A 13,148-nucleotide genomic window follows, 5' to 3' on the forward strand; every position below is an offset into this window, starting at 1 on the left:
CTCATTTTTGTTTTTTCTTTGATAAGCATCATAAGAGCTTAAATGTCATACCATATACCCTATATATAGCTTATATAAGCTATCATTCATCTTGACACCTCACTTGCATATCCCTATCTTTTTGTTGTTGCCAAAAGGGGAAGAGTTTTGAGAATTGATTACGTTGTCCAATTCTATATGCACCACATGCTTTACATTATCATTTTATACATGTGCATATAGTAAGGGGGAGCTATGCTCTATTGTTTATATCATATCATGCTTATTCATCTATTTGGTCGATATCTCTTATCTCCCTAATCAATTTGTTTACCATCATAAAAAGGGGGAGAATGTAAGCCCAAGGGTTCCCATGGGTCTAATCATTCACCTTACCTCTTATTTTGATGCTAGCAAACACAAATTGATTAGCATTTATGGACTAATGTGTTGCTTTTAGGTGCTGTGTTATATACAAGAATTCCATGTCATAATCGTCATTACACAACTCATCTCAACACATGGCTTGTGGATCCGCACACATGATGATCAAGAGCTTGCACTCACAGTGAAGACATCACCATTTGGAGGAGGTTCAAAGTTAAGAAGCTCAAGTTCAAGATCCCACAAGTTCCATATCAAGTGTCAAGAAGGAGCTTGGAGTTGAACATACTTTGGTGACACCTCATGTACCATTCAACATGTATTGAAGATTGGAGGAGGTCACAAGAGCTAGAACGAGGTCAAGATGTTCACTCAAGCCGAAGTAGTCCAAGGAAGTGCAAAGGAGCCGATACATTCCAAGAAGACTCAATGGTATCATTTTTAGAACGAATTTAGAGTCCTCTTGATATTTTGTAAAATGCACTTTCAATAGATTTTCAAATGATTTTCGTACTTAACTTTTTATATATTTGAAAACCATACACACACCAAAAAATGTGTCTAAAAACCTAGGACTTAGGCCTAAAGACCATGGCTCAAAAGCCCCTGAACTTTTAAAGTAAAAATAGAATTTTATACAGGGTCGGCCGACTGGGGTGTCCCGGGCGACCGCGGAAGGATGGGTGGAATTCCAGCATCCTCTGAACAAAGGCGGGCCGGTCGACCAGGATAAGTCGGGCGACCACGGAAATGATTCTGTGGAATCAGAACCAATCCGTCCTGGGTTTGGGCGAGCGACCGCCGTGGGTCGGTCGACCGAGATAGGTTTTTGATTTTAAATTTTGAGCGGACAGGTAGCCTTCGCCGGGCGACCGCCATGGGGCCGGTCGACCGCGACGGTAAGAAATTTAAAAATAAAAAATGACGCCCGATAGGGGCGGGCGACAGCGGTGGCTCGGTCGACCGCGACAGTCGGACAAACTAGCCGTTGGGGCTTGCGCAGGTTAACTTTTTCAATCATGTTTTTTACAATTTTACCCCCAAACGGTCATATTTTCAAATACACTATATAAACACTATCAAAACCTATCTAAACAAGCTTTTGAACATTTTAGAAAGATAAAATCCTATTTTCCTTAAGCCAAAATTTTTTCTATCAAAAGCTAAACCTCTTTGAATTTGATTTTAACATTCTATCAAGAGGATCTCCATTAAGCTTCTACATTTTTATTCTTTGAAGAGTTTGCGGGCTATCAAAGTTGTAATCCGCCTATTAATAGGCATTAAGAGTTCTTTTTATATATTTCTTCATTTGTATCCGAGGGTCTCTGATTCGGCCCGTTAACAAAGGTGAATCGTTGAAAGAGGGAGTGTGCCCTCGCCAAGGTTTCGTGCAGAAAGGGTTTGTTCCCTTTGGAGTTGGAGGAGTCGGGTGTACGGCTTGGAGATTCTCCCGTTGAAGAATCTCATCACTTTTTAGTAGAGCGCCCAAGGAGGTAAAACTTGGAAAAGTCGAGTAGGTCTTGTGGATGACCAAACCACTATAAATCTTGTGCCTTATAGATGCTTTCTCTCATTTCCTTTGCACATTGTGGTGATTGGTAAACTCTACCATTTTCTTGTATTTATGTTTTTTTTAAAACAAGGGTTAAAGTATATAGGCTTAAAGTGACATATAAACCCTAGATTTCACTATATTGATTATTTTAACAAGGGTTAGATTAACTAGTGCTTAATTAACAAATTAATTTCTAATAATCCAACTAATTAAGCTCAAAATTTTTGAGTGATCAATTCACCCCCCCCTCTTGAATTGTCACACCTACATTTCAGAAGCCAATCAACATGTGCCAAGTGGATTGTACTTGGTTTTTGGCTATCAATAGGAGCAAGTGTCCACTTGCCATGTGCACATGTGGTCCCCAAGGACACTCGTCATCATTCTAGGAGCTTAGGTGGTTACACATGTGATCCCTTAATTGCCGCATCCAATTCCCCACAACCACATATGCCCCCATGTGGCTCCAACCAACTTTAATAATCTTGCTAAGTGATTGTCATGTGGCACCATACCAAGAGGCATGTGGGCCCCTGCATGTGGGCCACAACCACCTCCAACAATCTTGCCAAGTGGCAGCAATCCCATGTGATCCCAACTACCCAGCCACATCAACATCCTCTTCTTCCTTATTTCAAGATTACCTTACTTCAAAGGACCCTCAGAAATTACAAAACTACGCCTACTACAAAGAAAGAAGACTACTAGTAAACTACTATCTATCTCTCTATTAAACCTTAGAGCTTTGACCGGGGACCCGGTCCACATCACCCCCCCCACCCCCCCCACCCCCAACACCCACTCACGCTAGAAAAGAGCTCGCCGTGAAGCCTGACTCTGATGTGAAGCAAGTGTAGACCCAAGTCAGTGGATGTAGGGATGTCATCCCTCGCTCTCCGGCCAAAAACATCATGGTGTCAATGCCGGCAACTCATCTGCTTCTTCATCCTCCTCATGAGGCAGTGATGTTAGCTCAACACCCAATGTCGGCAACTCATCTGCTTCTTCATCCTCCTCATGAGGTGGAGAAGAGGAAGTAGCACTCCTCTGATATGCTGCTAACATACTGCTCAGCTTAGTTGAATCCCTCTGAAACTGTGCTTGACACTCTTCTAGTCCCTGTCTGAACTCAAACCACTGCCTATCAGTTTCCTCTCCCTTACCTCTACTTAGCCTCTCGCTCCTGACGCTGTTTTTATATTTGTCATCGCTGCCAATAGACTCGGGGAGAATATAAACGCAAGAAATGATCTCTCTCTCAGACACGACGAAAAGTCTTCTGATGATCTAGGTGATCTCGACCATAATAATAATAATACTCTTCAAAAGCATCAGCCCATCGTGTACGAGTGGCCTCAAAATCGCCATGATAGTATCCGAGGTCGAGGCATGGAACATAAGGCGGATCCATACTAATACAGACACAAGGGTGGTGTCCGTGCTCAGTACTGAGATGGAGAGGAAGGCACAATGAACCCTATAACCAGCTGCTCAATCACGTGACCTAGCTGTACTAAACTCACCCAAACAATCCGATGTGAAACCTTAAACTCAGTCCCCAAGCTTCTGCCATTGGAGAGTAAATTACTCGCAGCTTATCAGAGTGGCTATGCTCTTAGAGTGAAAAGAAAAACACTGATTCCACCTTGCTAGGATGTTCCTGAACTTAGTCTTCATAATGCCCATCCTCATAATCTCCCTGACAGAAATCATTGTGTACATAAGATCTCAGGTTTCTTCAATCTGACACAGAAATTCAATCTGCCAAACATCAACTAGATTACTCAAGAGCTTTGATCCATGTAAGCAAATTCTCATTGAACCAGTTCGAGAGTGTACTGGTCAGATCCCGGTTTAATGGCTGACTTTGAACCCCATGTTCCCCATTCTTCAACTTAAAGTATTGATTCACAATCCTAAAATGGCACTAAGCTTGGATTCTACATATTCAAGCCAAGTAAAACTATGGATCTCAATGGAAGTAGGCTTCTCTTTCCCATCGAGCAAGAAAGAGGAATTCTAAGCATGGAATTCTCTTTTGCTCGGCTCCTTTACTATGCGGCTGAATCCAATATAATGAGCAACGCTAAAAGCTTACACAGTGCAGCAACAGCTATGTTGATAATCGCCATGATAGTATCCGATGTCCAACTTGCTTTGGCAACAGCTAGAAGCCACGGATGGCATTGGACAATGACCGAGGTTAGATCCTCCGATTTCTACTTGTCTGTTGTAACGTGGAAGAATTGTTGCTCACCACATCAAAGTTCTGAACTGAGTTTCTTCAACCCGTTACTGGTTCTTTGGTGGAAGAACTAGATCTTGACTGTAATCAACAATTCATCCACGCCTTTATCTCGTGCTCTCTGTTTGTGAAATTTTCTCCCTCATGTTGCTACTGTATGGCTTCAATTTGTTGAAAATCATATGAAGGTTTCAGCATTGTTACTATGTGGGTTTTCTTCAAGATGTGATCTGCACCATTGAACTACTTGTGAATGGTTTCAATTCAGTGAAAAGCAATCTGCACTTCCAGAATATTTTGACGTGGTGTTACTAAGTCTTAGCGCAAGTGTATCAAGGCATTGATTCAGGTGGATCCTCTTGAATTGAGTTGCTTTTGAGTTTTATAGGGAAAGGACCCAAAGAACTATCAATGCTGAGAAAATATTGAAAACATTTAGGACTGAATCACAAGAAACCGAAATGGTGGAATTAACCAAGTGCAGTTAATTTTCTTTGCAGATTGGTCTTATTCAAAGAGCTAAATGTTTAAGATGAATGAACGCCAAAAGATGGAGTTCTTTGTAGATACGAAACATTAGGTCCACAATTCGATCAAGAGAGTGATATTCCTCAAATTGTCAAGGAAATTTTCAAACAAAAACTGAAAGGAACCAGTGTATGGATCGAACAACCAGAAAACATGGAATTTTCTCAAAACAGCGCCTGGTACTCAGTTTCCATGTTCTTGCAGAATATAAGAAACAATGAACAAGACAGGAATTTTGAGCTTTTTGGTTGTAGTTTACATAAAGAGAAAACTCTATTCAGAATTCTAATTTGGTGGTGAAGACTATGAATTGGTGAGCAGAGACTTAAGAGTAGATCACTGATCCTGTTTCAAGAACACACACTCTTGTAGAAGTCATATGACAGAGCAAATTAACATAATGTGGATCGAGAAAGTAGAGGAGTTCTTTAACTAGAAATTCCAAAGTAGGTTCTGTTCTCCTCGGAACTTGTACACAAAATATGATATAAACTAATTCTCAGGAAGCATGGAGAACTGAACTTCTTATGATCTTCAAGCTTTGTTGTTTAGCCATAGGAAAACACATCAATCAGAAAGGCATAACCGTTAAGAACAAAAACCAAGAATTATGACAAATCAGCAAGATAAAAACAAGCAAGACATGAAATAAAAGCAAGAGGTTTCTACAATGAATTCAAAGTAGGAAGGGAGAGAGGGAAAGAAAATCCCTCACAAAATCCAAGAGCTCTCCCAGCTCTCCGCCACAACTTTCCCTCCAAAACACCTTCAACTCCCCAAAGGGGCTGAAAATTCTTCTCAGCCTTGGCTAGAAACTGCGTTGCATGGATTCTTTGCCCTCCTATGTCGAATCCGTGTAAACACATCTCCACACGTGAATCGGAGATGGATTCATGTGGGACAGACCCGGATTCTTATTGTAGCTGTGTCCTGCACGAATTCAATTTTTTTGGGCGAATCCGTCACATCGTTTTATGTTTTAAAATGCGAAACTATATATTTTCCCTTTAAATGTATATTCTTCTTAACTTTTTTAATATAAATCACAACATGTACTCTTTAAATAAAAAACCTAGTGCCTCGACCCTCGAACATTGACCCCCGTTCCCCTTTCTTCGTCTCTCTTAATAAAAACTCTACATATACATACAATATTACATACATATTTGTATATATTTAAAATTTTTAAATTTTAATTTATTTAATAAAAATTACCAAATCAACGAATCCTACTTTTTGGGGTTTACTGAACCCGACACCTCGAATCCGTGTCGGATCTCGACACGTGAATCCGAATCCATGCAACACAGGTTGGAAAACACTCAATCAAATATCTAAAAAAAACTCCCCCAAATGAGGGCCATGCACCCTTATTTATAGAGGAGGAATGGGGTAGACAGCCAATCAACATGTGCCAAGCGGATTGTACTTGTTTCTTGGTCACCAATAAGAGAGAGATAAGTGTCCAATTGCCATGTGCACATGTGGTCCCCTTGGACACTTGTCACCATTCTAGGCGCTTAGGTCGTTACTCATGTGGTCCCCCATTTGCCACATGTCAATTCTCTGCTACCACATGTGGCCCCATGTAGCACCAACCACCTTTAACAACCTTACTAAGTGGTTGCCATGCGACACCATGTCAAGAGGCATGCGGTCCCCTCAATGTGGCCCAGAACCACCTCCAACAACCTTGCCAAGTGGCAATGGTCCCCATGTGATCCCAACTACCATATTAACATCCCCTTCTTTCTTATTACAAAATTACCTCACTACAAAAGACAATAGACACTCGAAAACTACAAAGCTACCCCTACTACAAAGAACGAAGATTAATAGTAAACGACTAACTATCTATCTATGAAACCCTAGAGCTCTTACCGTGGACCCGGTCCACATCATTTGGCCAGAGTAACAAAGTCCTATCTGACGAGATGGAATGAGTGAATGAAACTGAAACCTAAAGATAAGGTGTCTGCAATTATCGAAGAGATTAAGCAAAGGTCGAGCTGCCTTCTCTCATCTCTCTATTGAGAATAGGGAATAGAAGGAAGACTCCACACATCCCCTTCTTCCTTATTACAAGATTACCTCACTACAAAAGACACTAGACAGTCGAAAACTACAAAGCTACCCCTACTACAAAGAAAGAAGACTAATAGTAAACGACTACCTATCTATCTATGAAACCCCAAGGCTTTTACCGTGGACCCGGTCCACATCATTTGGCCAGAGTAACAGAGTCTTATCTGACTTGTGAACTGTAAATTTTCTTCTTTTGTGGTAGTAGATTTCATGTTGGGCATCCATATCAGCCTCCTAGCCAAGCCATACAATCTAGTGCATCAAAAAGTGGATCTCTGATCATGACTAGCTAGTAGGCAACACTAACATTGTGCTGCGGGCACATAGAATAGAATGACATGATCCCTCGGTCAAGGTATACTATATGAATTATATTCAGAATAACACTAAGTCATTTGAAAACGAATGATCCGGTTTAGTCGGCAAACTCCTATACAATATTCATTATGCTTGCTTAGGGTCTCCAACGCAATGACTGAGGTAGGTTACCAAGCTCTATTCAGAGTCTCAACTGATGACATTTTTGTACAGGAAGAGATGTTTAGCCTAAACCCCTACTGTGAATATTTTAGGTCTACAAGAGAAATTGGAATGCCATATCCCCGTGCCCCTTGCCATCGTTGAATCGTTGTACATGATATTCCAACAATATTAACTAGAGAAAACATGTGTTCAATATATATATATATATATATATATATATATATATATATATATATATATATATATATATATATAAGCCCATTACATGTTTCTTTAATTACCCAAAAGTACTACTAAATAAAAACAATGATAAAGTTCTAATAAAAATAATGGCTTTTATGGATAATCTATAATATGTGTTTGCCCTAGGTGGTATTATGAAATCAGAATATAGTGAAAAGAAGATGTGTGTTGCAAAATCCACCATGACAGTCGAATATATCACTTGAAATTTAGCATCTTCAAAAGTTATACTTGAAGTTAAATTAAATAGAAATAAACCCATTGACCTGTTTTGTGATGATATGGATGCATTATCTATTCATTAAAATGAGATGTCTGAGCTCAAAATTTAAATATTTTAAAATCTAGTATATTATATTTATAATGTTATGGATAAAATACGATAGTGGTATGTTATTTTCCATATCGAAAAATAGTAGTAGATTCATTGATTGAAGCAATCTCTATGGACATGTTATGGAGAAAAGCAATCCTCATGGGACTCGGGAGGTTCTATTAAATTGTATTGGCAAAATGGGAGATGTTGAACCGTGTGGCAAAATAGCACAATCAATGGTCCAAATCTACAAATGGATCAATGCTTGTTTATGGATGATAGCTAAGTATGAATTATATGTTATAAACATTATTTATAGAGTAATATGTGGAAACCTACCTCCAGCCATGGCGATTAGATCCTAGGGTATGCTTTCAGATGCGACGATTAGATCCAGTAATGACAACGCTATCCCGGTTTCTTCTTTGAAACATGAAGGAGCTTATTGATCTGATGAAGGCTTGATGGCTAGATCAATGGAATCACAAGAACTTTTCCTTTTCAAACCAAGGACCCCGGTCTTAATTAATATTAGTCATGTGACAGAGAAATGAAAATTTTATTTTTAGGAGAACATCAAATACATAGGATCACATGAATAGAGTCGGACTGTAATATCATCTCAATCACCGCAATCTGAAGGGAAGCTCTGATACCAATCGTTAAACTTTATTTATGGAGTAATATGTGATAACTTAGCCCCGGTATGCCGATTAGATCATAGGGTATGCTTTCCAATGCGATGATCCTGTTAACTTACCAGTTTCTCCAAAAGCTTAAGCTGTTGAAGAAGGGAGTTATTTATCTTTTATATTTTAACACTCCCCCGCACGTGTGGCCTACTTGGCAAACACGTGGCACATGTGGTCCCACTTTGGGCCGACCTCGAGACCTTTGGCTCTGATACCATGTGAAACAACCTATTACTCTAATAGCTTAAGCTGTTGGAGAAAGGCATTTATTTATCTTTTATAGTTTAACAAATCCGATCCACTAACAATGTCCCTCTCCCTAGTACCTCTTCGAACTGTAAAGCAACACTACTGATATGATGAAGGCTTGATGACTAGATCAATAGATTCACAGGAGCTTTTCATTCCCAAACTAGGGACCCCTTATGATAGGAATTCAACTCTTGTTGTATCTCTCTCTTCTCCACCCATCAAGAAGAGATACATATGCATAAAAGAGTATTCGGGATTAGAACTATAGTCCTAATTTCACCCCAATCTTAATTTCTAGTTTTCTTTTACTTGCATTGAGAATATCAATCAGGATTTATCTTGAAAACTCCTTACAAAACAAAACACTAGGGGAAAGGGGGTATTAATAGGGCGTCGGGCATCTAAATCAATAGGCGTGAGTCCAATGTGGGCCACACCCTATTGACGCCAACATTATATGCCTCATGTCTTTTGATAAAACATCATATATGCATGTGCACACACCACAATCTTTTCAATTAATATTATATTTTTAATAATATTTTGTTAAATGTACTTACACTTTTTTCATGGATATTATTGTATGCAACCAACTCAATGTGCATGGACACTTTATTGGGGGTGTCAGCCAAACACATGTAAAGTCATTTGAAGATGATTTAACAATCCTACAGATTATGGTAAATAACGTTTCCGAAAAACGACTAATTTATAAATGCGTAGTTCATAGAGAAACAAATGGCAACATGTGAATTGTTCAAACTAAAATAATTCTAGAGTGAATTCCTACATGGACATATAGGTTGCGTATTGTGCGGTTGATTGTTAAATACAGGTTTTTTATTTAGATATTCAAGCAACTCAGATAAGAAACAATGTTGCCATTAAAAAAAAGACAAAAAAATGTTTGGAATCTCTTGCAGAAGAAAAAAAAAAATGCAAGATTATTAGTGCTTTTATATTATCATTTTTTAGTGGCTCTTTTTTGTTATTGTCTTTTTATTTTTTCGGCATTTTTTCCTACATTTAAAAAGATCGCAAGGTCTCTTCCTACAATTTTCAAAAATCAGAAGAAGAGCAGCCTCCATTTTTTAAAGAAGCAAATAAGTTCCCTACATTTTAGAAAATTGCAAGTGTTCATACATTATGGGAAATCATAACTGATTTTCCCTATATTTAAGAAAATAAAAAGGAGTTCCGATATTTTCATCTTCCCCAAGTGGATATCCCATTTAAGGCATTAAACACTGTTAAAGTATAAAAGATTAAATACTGCCCTTGTCCAACAGCTTAAGCTTTTGAAGAAGTTGGTAAGTTAAAATGGTATCAGAGCCAAAGGTCTCGAGTTCAAACCTCCCGGATAGCAAAAACCCACATGCAATGGTCGGCCCAAAGTGGCACCACATGTGCCACGTGTTTGCCAAGTGGCCACAGGTGAGGGGGAGTGTTAAAGTATAAAAGATTACATACTGCCCTTCTCCAACAGCTTAAACTTTTGGAGAAGTTGGTAAGTTAACAAACACAAACACCATGTATAACTCATAAACAACTCTCAACAAATGCCCCCCAAGGTGGGGCTGTCTTCTTTTCTCAATTATGATCTTCATGTAATTCTCTTTCTATTTAATACATCGGGTTACATCGGGTGGGGGTCCTGCCTAACCCATGCTTACCGATCAAAAAAGAAAAAAAAAACTCTCAACAAATACGACACATGATTGGCAGCTATAAATTCTGGGCACAATTTCCAACTTATTCTATTTTTCAGTTTTCATTTTTGTGTTATTAGTCTGTTATTCCTCATCCCATCTTTTACTATACCATCTCTAAAGAGACGCTGGGTTTAAATTTTCAGTTGGGTGGCCCTTCCTGGACGGTTCCATTAGGAAGAAGAGATTCTACTACAGCTAATATAACAACTGCCAATAATGATATCCCTCCACCCACATCAAATCTAAGCGCCCTTGCAACAAGCTTCTCAAATCAAGGGCTCTCATTAAAAGACCTAGTGGCTCTTTCAGGTTAGTTTATTCTATTTTGTATACTTTTGATGATGTACGTCCATCCATGCATGCATGAGGTGAGTAACATTCATATAATCTGTACATATGAACAGACATTCTCATAATATGACACGATGGTAACACAGATCTGTGGTGAAGTGTTTTGTTTTAAGCATCTAAGCCATTGGTTCAAGTCAAGTACTTCTGGTAGCATTTATGCTTTTTAGTTCTACCGAGTTTTGGACACTTCAACTTATCTTGATGTTGTGTCAAGTAAACTTGGCTGAGTTCCCTGTTGAATCATCAAACTTTAGTACTATTTTTTTTTTTAACTAGAAACAGAATGGGATGGACCTCAAATTTTGTATAGAAGAAAATGCAGACCTACAATGAGGAAGACAAAACACCTAGCCACCAGAGCCAAAAGGAGGAGAATGTGAAACAGAAAAACAAGTGCTAAATATATTACTGATTTAAACTGATTCAAACAGTTTGATCTTGTCAACCACAATATACATGAAACAGAAATACTTCTGTACTTACAGGCCATAGATGATCTTCCCTGTTGAACTGTAAACCAACAGCCAATCCTCAAATTTATTCTCCTCTAGACTTATGCCCTTTTGCTATTGATGGATGAGAAAAAACTTGATGAGCCTTTGTTCTTTAGAGTTTAGAGCTAGAGTTGAGAGCAGTTGCTAAACCTGCCCACTATGGAAGTGGTTTCCTAATCCATCAAAGAAACCACCAAAGGATGATTCCCATGTCCTAAATAGGGCTTGAAATACAAACCGTGTCATGCAAAATTACTTATGGGAACCACATGGTGGAAATTAATCTTAATTGAAAATTCTATATGGGTTTTACAAATACGGTTTTCACCATTGCAAAGACCAAAATCCAACAGGAAAACCCTAAAAAGCAACAACCAAAGGAAGAGGGGCACTACCACTCGCCTAATCCTCCCAACTAACACAAGAACAGAGGGAAGAAAAAGGAGGAACCGAAAGCAACTTGGGCATCCTCTAACAAACCTTGAAGGACAATCATTGTGAAGAAAGATACCCCGAAAATTTACCTGAACAGGTTGTAAATCCATTGATCTGAAGTTCCATTTCAGCCTCATCAGGAAACTCTCTGTATAGGTCTTCAATGTATCCATCATTTCTCAAATTCTTGCATATGAACATTTTAGCACTATGGAGTATGTCAATGTGTTTTTGTGTGTGAGTTCTATAATATTGATGGCTCGAGTTCTTTATGGCTTGCAGGAGCACACACTATTGGTCTAGCGAGATGCACAACTTTCCGAAACCGAATCTACAATGACTCCAACATAGACATCTCATTTGCCAAGTCGTTGCAATCCAGGTGCCCAAGAGTTGGGAGTAACAACACACTCGCCCCTCTCGATACCATGACTCCTACCCATTTCGATGAGTACTATTACAAGAATTTATTGGGTAAAAAAGGCCTTCTACACTCAGATCAAGAGCTCATGAATGGAAGTTCCACTGCATCCAGGGTGAAGAAATTCGCGAGCAAACCTTCAAACTTCTTCAAGGACTTTTCTAAGGCCATGGTGAAAATGGGGAACATTAATCCTCTCACAGGAAGCAAGGGAGAAGTCAGAATAAATTGTAGAAAGGTCAACTAAGACTTTATATATATATATATATATATATATATATATATATATATGTATTTTAAGCTAGTGTGTAGATAACTTATCTACACATATGTGTAGGAACCGTTTTCTATATATGTATTTTAAGCTAGTGTGTAGATAACTTATCTACACATATGTGTAGGAACCGTTCTCTCTCTCTCTCTCTCTCTCTATATATATATATATATATATATATATATATATATATATATATAGAGAGAGAGAGAGAGAGGTATTCTAAATTGAAGGGCGCCCTTGTAGAAATGGAGGTGAGAGGGAGCCCCCATTGGCTGGAAGGGGCGCTTAGCATTTAATTATATATGGAAGTTATTTTAGATCGAAAAGAATCCATGAGAGAATGAGAGTTGAATAAAGAACAAACAGATGAATTGAGCAATGCTATGATGAGAGAATGAAAGTTAACTGAAGAACAAAGAACAAAACAGATGAGCTGAGCAATGCTATGAGGTTTATATGTATATATTATGTGGGCGCGTGGATATGTGGGGCATAAAAACGTTCAATTTAATGAAATATTAATTTCACTGGTGAATCATGCTAGTAAATAAATATTATGAGAATGTTTGAGTAAGGTCCTTTACGAATTTGTATATAAGGATCACAAAATTGAGATCACAGGTTAGGAATGAATTTACCCAGCAAAAAAAGAAAAAGAAAAAGCATAAGTGCTATTGGTGGATAATAGCAACA

At 38.6% G+C, this 13,148-nt stretch overlaps 1 protein-coding gene across 1 annotated transcript in view; it reads left to right on the forward strand.

Annotated features, from left to right (window-relative positions):
* LOC143880233 (peroxidase 4-like) overlaps positions 1 to 12,916 on the forward strand; it is a 28,688-nt gene extending 15,772 nt beyond the window's left edge. Inside the window, exons 3-4 of the mRNA XM_077383063.1 lie at positions 10,621 to 10,786; positions 12,040 to 12,916. Coding sequence (XP_077239178.1) covers positions 10,621 to 10,786; positions 12,040 to 12,425 — 552 coding nt within the window. The 3' untranslated portion in view covers positions 12,426 to 12,916. The remainder of the gene's footprint in view (positions 1 to 10,620; positions 10,787 to 12,039) is intronic.
* The last annotated feature ends 232 nt before the right edge of the window (positions 12,917 to 13,148 follow it).

The sequence above is a fragment of the Tasmannia lanceolata genome, unplaced genomic scaffold, assembly GCF_043159265.1.
Source record: "Tasmannia lanceolata isolate RefF3 unplaced genomic scaffold, GAP_Taslan_0.1 ptg000006l, whole genome shotgun sequence".
In the NCBI taxonomy this organism is placed as follows: Eukaryota; Viridiplantae; Streptophyta; class Magnoliopsida; order Canellales; family Winteraceae; genus Tasmannia; species Tasmannia lanceolata.